General features: G+C 35.9%; 1 protein-coding gene and 1 pseudogene across 1 annotated transcript; one reads left to right on the top strand and one right to left on the bottom strand.

The window, feature by feature from the left end:
* Nucleotides 1-752: 752 nt before the first annotated feature.
* Nucleotides 753-3,790, bottom strand: LOC132612904 (uncharacterized). Its single transcript, XM_060326980.1, has 8 exons — nucleotides 3,613-3,790; nucleotides 3,423-3,522; nucleotides 3,199-3,325; nucleotides 2,825-3,108; nucleotides 2,732-2,756; nucleotides 2,487-2,594; nucleotides 1,050-1,202; nucleotides 753-911 (listed from the first exon to the last, which is right to left on the bottom strand). The coding sequence occupies exons 1-8, from the start codon at nucleotides 3,788-3,790 to the stop codon at nucleotides 753-755; spliced, it is 1,134 nt and encodes a 377-aa protein (XP_060182963.1).
* A 557-nt stretch (nucleotides 3,791-4,347) lies between these two features.
* On the top strand, nucleotides 4,348-5,301 carry LOC132612898 (syntaxin-112-like; annotated as a pseudogene).
* Nucleotides 5,302-6,514: the final 1,213 nt, after the last annotated feature.

The raw sequence follows: 6,514 nt of genomic DNA, 5'->3' as shown, positions 1-6,514 counted from the left end.
GCAGGGATAAATTACGACGAGTTTATAGTTAAAAGAAGTAATAGTATGATTGAGACAAAACTGCAGAGGAGGAAGAATTGTGACGAATATGAATGTATTGATAAGACAGCTTGTGAGGTATTATGGATAAGATTGATCAGAAAGAGTAAAAGGTTAAGTATACCGACCCCGCAGAGTGTAATTAAACCAAAGTCAGAATCGTGAATAAGGTTAAGAAGTGTTACACAATAGGATTCATTACATACAGGATATAATGTGAATATAATAAGGATGTTATGAAAATGAGTAAAGCCTAGTGAGGAGGTGACTAAAAGATATGACGTGATCTATGTGACTAGAGTATATAGGCAAGTGTGAAACAGAAAAGCGAGCTATAGAACTAATATTTCAATTATTTATGCCCTGCATTTAGCGACAATACAATGTTTGTTGTAGTCTATAGCCTACTGTTTTCCTCTAGCAACAACCAAAATCCGGCGCAAATCTGTCACAAATATTTTTCTTCCGATTTTTTTTAAATACACCTGTTGAAACATAGTAAATATAAATTAATAAATACCCTTAAAAATAACTGACATTCACATAAAATAATATTTATAAAAAAGATTCAAAATAGATAGCGGAATCTTAATCGTGAAGTCCAAAACACCGACAACACCAAGCTATCAACTACCAAAAGAACCCACACATCCATCAAGTATTGTTAGTGCATAATTTGGTTCTTTCCAACAAAAAACAGATAACATAAAAAACTAATGCATGGGTGAAGGACTACGATCATCATCAGAATCTAAAGGATCAACATCGTCAACATTAGCAGTAGGAGGAGGAGGCAAAATGGGTATCACAACTGATGGTTTGTTGATAGGAGTATTTGGATGATGTGATGGTGAAGAAATCACTCCACGTGCCTACTCAATAAAGAAAGTAAGCGAGCGATCAGTCAGTGTAGGAATCAATCGCATCACTAACTCCTCCATATTGTTTGTCGGTGCTGATTGAGAAGTTGAAGGTGGTGCTGATGCTTAAGCATTAAAGCCACAATTGACGCAAAGATTCGGCCCATAATAACTTTGTGCTTGAGATCCAAGACCATATGTTCTTCTCTTCCTTGTTCCCCTAGCAGCTTCGTAATATGCTTCACATTGATCAATATCAGACTGAGACTGTGATTTTTCCCATAATATTTCTTGATATCTTTCCTGTAATAAGTAGTGAAATTAAAACATCAAGAATACTAAGCATTCGATTTTACCAAATAAAAATAGAAATGAATTCCAAAGATAAGGGAGCAGATATTTATCCATTTTTCGTTGGAAGTCTCATGATGACCAACAAAAAAGAGTTTCATACAACTTGGATATAAATGATCATATACACTGTCTCATAGTCAAGTAACAGAACATGAAAATAAAGACAATTAGAGTTCCTAAACAACAAATAAAAGGACAATTTCAGGCTATTTCCTACTGATTTAAGTCATTACGGATACTACTTTTCAGTTCTTCCTGTCTAGTAGACTGTTTATATCAGGCAAAAATAACTCTTAATTGACCAACTTCAATAGGATATGCAGCTTCATAAATAAAAAGTAAAATTGATATATCTAACAAAAAGCAAATTATGCATAAGCACATTCATAAGGGGACCAAGCAGAGATCCTTATCAACAATTCAACATACAGAACAATGCAAGAATAATGAGTCATTCAAGTAATCCTAACAACTTTGTATAAATAGGCATGCAACTTCAAATCTCATTCACTCACTGTCCATTCTCACATGAACAAGCAGTCTACAGTAGAGATTTGCCTAATCCATTGCAGACTACTCTTTAACTTCTTTATACAATACCATTAAAACGCCATAAGGGAATTATTAAGTATCTGAATGAGTTACACATTCTAAAGGTAACAGTTCAGCTTCCGAAATTTACAGGATGTGTCATGTTGGTATTGCTTATCAGATTTGGAAGGAAAGGAATGCCAGGGTGTTTTAACAAAGGCAGAGAAGTATTGAAGCTATGGTGAAGCAAATTGTGCAGGAAGTGCATAGGCGTGGTGCTACTAGACTGAGGTTAAAGCAGAAATTAGATAGCATGAACTTTTATCCCTAGGTGATGTAGATAGGAGGTATAGACGATATGGAGCACAGGGGACTGCTGCTAGATGTCCAGTCCCAGTTTGCGTTTTTTTTCCTTTTTCCTTGAGCTGTACAAATGTTTACTTGGTGAATAAAATGTCCCAGTTATTTGCCAAAAAAATGTATCTGAAGAAGCATATGCAAATCTAACTATAAAGTGAAGTGCAATTGGTATTACTAAGGATTTCCTTGCAGTAAGTTGCTAAAGAGTGTTATCTCAAGCTGAGGGCACAATACCAGAAAATACTGGCTGCATATTTGCAGCCAGGCTATTTACTAAAGTCATCATATAAGGCTTAAGTTTTTCATTAGTTTAATTTTGAAATTATAAAATTTTTAACTTACATGGACAGCTCGGGCACGCTCATCAACAAAAGATTCTCCATCAGGATCATGTGTATAGACGTGCAAATGTACCTCACCTGGTGTTGGATCTCGACCCTTTGCAACGGCCTATGCAAAAGTTACTCATTTCAAAAAATTACACCAAGAACAACAGCAGTATAACCAACAATAGACAAACCTAAAGAATTCAAGAAAGACAACAACATAGTAATCAAGAAAATAGCAATATATATACCTAGGTAAACCAGAATCAAGAACTGCAAAAACCACCTTGAAAAACCAATTTTCAAGTAGTAAATAAAAATAATTTAAGAGTATATGAAAAAATATATACTTACAAGTCTCTTGCGATGCTCCCCAATGCAGATAGAGCCACATGTGTGAGTCCCAGAGCAACTTCTTTCCCTCCACAACGATTCTTTGCATTTATTTCTGACTTTTCAACACACTTAGGATTCACCCAAAGTTGCAACCAACGTTCCGACACATTATCAAACACATAATGCGGCTTAATCCTTTTCTGTTTAATTTTGCTAATGAAATTCTTATACTTTGTTGCTGCCTTAGTATTCCAATGTTTTCTGATTACACTCTCAGGAATCGAAGAGTCCCAATAGTATGTCTTCAGAAAACAGTTTGTAAACTAATAATATTAGTATCCTACCTATAAAATCTAATACACTTTTAAAATGAATTACGGTGAAAGTTACACCTTGAATTCCCCAAAATAAAAATCTCTAGTATCTTCTAAGACACCTTTACAATTGATTCCATTGGGATCAATTTGATTTTTGAAAGATGCGGATATGGTATTAGAGCATTCTTTAGAAGGTTCCAACCTGCATAAATTTGAAAACAATATTTGAAGTCCTACCACAAATTATATATATATATATATATATATATATATATATATATATATATATATGGACTAACCCTGCCGGAGTAAGAGTAGCAATTATAGGTGTCTGCTGCCTACGACGACTACTGGACTCTTCTTCGCTGATAGTGTTGCTCTGGTTTGATGTACCCTTATCTATTGGGCTACTCAGATCAGGTGTAATGGGAGATAATTCAGGGATGGTTGGGTTACTACCGTGATCTCACGCTTGAACTGGTGGCGTACCTAAAGTTTGAACATGGTTTATAGGATCTGGCCCACCTATGGAACTCGTACCACCTTGTTGTGCACTAATTGTGGTGGGAATAGGAATGCTAGGCATGTTTGCAAGACGAGCAGAATCACCCCTAAGTGAGGACTTTCTTACACGACCTTCGCTACTTCGACCTTTTCCTCGAGTCATATCTACAAAAATATGTGGACGTGAGGAAATTAAAGCAACCATCAGTAAAAAAGTAACTAGTAAAATGCAAGCAGGCTGCTAGTAAAGAGGTTTTTATACCATCATGTACAAATCCTAATGGAAAAGAAACACACAAAACCTAGATGGAATGAAAACTGGAAAGTTGCTCGTATTACTGAGCCTAGTTGTGGAAATGAGGTGATACAAGCTGTTTGCAAGTCTACAAATATGACCAATCATGATTTACAAAATCTGTAGCTTGTTACACAAGCAAACCTACAATTTATAGTTTCTATTATGAGAGGCAGTAGTTGCTACTACATGCAGGAAACTGAGAGGTTTAAATTATGGTTGTTGATGCTGCCCATCAAGATTATTTTTATTTCAGCAATTGTACAGGACAGTGAAACATTCAAATATTTGAAACTCATGAGAATTCTATCCCTTTCTCTTGCCAAACAGTTCCAAGAAGAGGGAGACAGGCACCATTATCATCATCTTCTCAGATAAGAACACAAAGCTCTTCGAAATTCGAATCTTCATTAACTGGAGTAAAGATGAACGATCTCATGACAAAATCATCCTTAAGCTATGTTGAACTGAAAAAACAAGCCCATTTGGATCTCGAAACAGAAAGGGACTTAGAGATAGGACAACTCAGCCGTACAGATGAAGAAAGTATTTCCAACTTCTTCCCTGAAATCGAGGCAGTGAAGGGTAACATTGAAGAGATTACTAATCTCGTAATTGATCTTCAAAATCTGAATGAAGAAACAAAAACTACTCACGGTCCGAAAATCCTTCGTGGCCTTAGAGACATAATGGATTCTGATATGGTATCTATCTTTCGCAAAGCCAATATTGTCAAGGCAAAACTTGAAGCCCTTGATAAATATAATGTCGCTAATCGGAACCTATCAATGGCGTATGCAGAAGGGACTATTGTTGATCGAACGAGAGTGGCTAATGGATTGAGGATCAAGCTAAGGGATAGCATGAATGATTTTCAGGCTTTGAGGGAAAAAAACTTATCATATTACAAAGAATGCCTTAAAAGAAGATATTTCAATGACACAGGTAATGAGCCAACAGAGGGAGTGACTAAGAAGATGGTGTCGGCATGAAGTGGGAAAGTTGAAATATTTTCAAAAAAAGGAGAGATGAATCTTGTGGACAAAGATAGGCATGAGGCTGTAATGGACATAAAAAGGAGCCTGGATAAACTTCATCAAGTTTTTCTTGATATGGATGTTCTAGTTGAGACTCAAAGTGAACAGATTGATGACATTGAGCATAATGTGGCCATTTCTGGAAGCTTCATCAGTGGTGGAACCAACAGTCTTTTCTATGCTAAGCAGCACCAGAAGAAGGGAAGGACATTGTTATGTTGGGTGTGGGCGGTGGTGTTGATCATTTTGATTGTCTACTTAATTGTTACTTTGATCTCTTTACAATATTTCCTACTGGACTTGGAAACACAATGTCAATTTGTTTTAGTTTCTGCCTTGTAAGGCAACTATTATTAGGATTTGGTTCTGTAGTTCCTCTCATTTGGCCTTTCTAAGCTCGAGGATATTTTCATTCTTAGAGATAGTTGGAAATGTTTTGAATGCAATAATCATGATGAACGATTTATTTCATATTGAATCAAAAACTGGAACTAGCAGTTCTTTTAAAAAAATTAAGAAAAAAAATTGTACAGGACCTAGAATTGCTCATAATGTCATCAGTGTGTATACAAGTTACTGGTTCATTAGGTATTTGAAATTCACTAGCCAACTAACCTGAATTCAGACCGCGTAAGGTCCACTAAAGAAAGAAACACTTTATACTATGATGGCGGAACAAGAAGTTCTAAGTTCTAACCAAGAAATTCAAAAAATGGAAGAATAACACACTTGAAATTTGACCTTGTGACCTAAAACAATGGAGAACCACCTTGTCCACTACCACTACAATTAATGAACTTGGCATGTGCTTTGTTTTTGCTTATTTGCGTATTATAGTTTTTTGATGAAAGGAATCTAATTGAACTCCTTTTGTCCACCTAGCGCTGCCCCTGCCTAACAAAGCATAACGTAAAAGATAACACTCATAATTTGTAAATACTAATAACAGCTGAATTAGAGTCGATGTGTTTGTCCTGAATGGAGTTTAATCAATTAATAAGAAGGAAGATGAAGCTTTTGTTCATGAAAACATGTAGAACCAGTAGAGGAAGACAACAGAGAAGGATTGGACCAAGTGAGTACAATGATAAAGGGTTGAGATAATGGTAAAACCAGAAAGAAGAACTTCACTGATTACATATTTATATATAGTCTTCGTAAATTATTAACTAAGCAACATATATAAATGTTAAACTACTACAACATACTAATTCTGGCACAACATTCAATCTTTTGTAGTTATCATCTCAACAATGCAAAGACTTAGTTTTAGATAATGTGGGGTATCCCAAGACCAATATATTATATTACAAGGATCAATATATTATATGTAAGGATCAATAAATAGACCTGAGGCTTGAACCGATGGCGTACCTAAAGTTTGAAGTTGGTTTATAGGATCAGGCCCACCTATGAAACTCGTACCACCTTGGTGAGGACTGACTGTGGTGGGAATGGGAATGGTAGGCATGTTTGCACGACCAATAGAATCACCCCTAAATGAGGACTTTCCTACACGACCTCTGCTACCTCGACATCTACCTCGAGCCATATC

This window comes from Lycium barbarum, chromosome 1 (genome assembly GCF_019175385.1).
Source record: "Lycium barbarum isolate Lr01 chromosome 1, ASM1917538v2, whole genome shotgun sequence".
Lineage (NCBI taxonomy): Eukaryota > Viridiplantae > Streptophyta > Magnoliopsida > Solanales > Solanaceae > Lycium > Lycium barbarum.
The sequence above is the reverse complement of the archived record's forward strand: the minus strand, read 5'-3'. Positions and strand labels throughout refer to the sequence as shown.

Coding starts and splice junctions, on each gene's coding strand:
- LOC132612904 (XM_060326980.1), bottom strand. CDS start 3,790: ATGACTCGAGGAAAAGGTCGAAGTAGCGAAGGTCGTGTAAGAAAGTCC. Junction 3,326..3,422: donor GCTACTCTTACTCCGGCAGG/GTTAGTCCATAT, acceptor AAATTTATGCAG/GTTGGAACCTTCTAAAGAAT. Junction 912..1,049: donor ATTATGGGCCGAATCTTTGC/GTCAATTGTGGC, acceptor TTTATTGAGTAG/GCACGTGGAGTGATTTCTTC.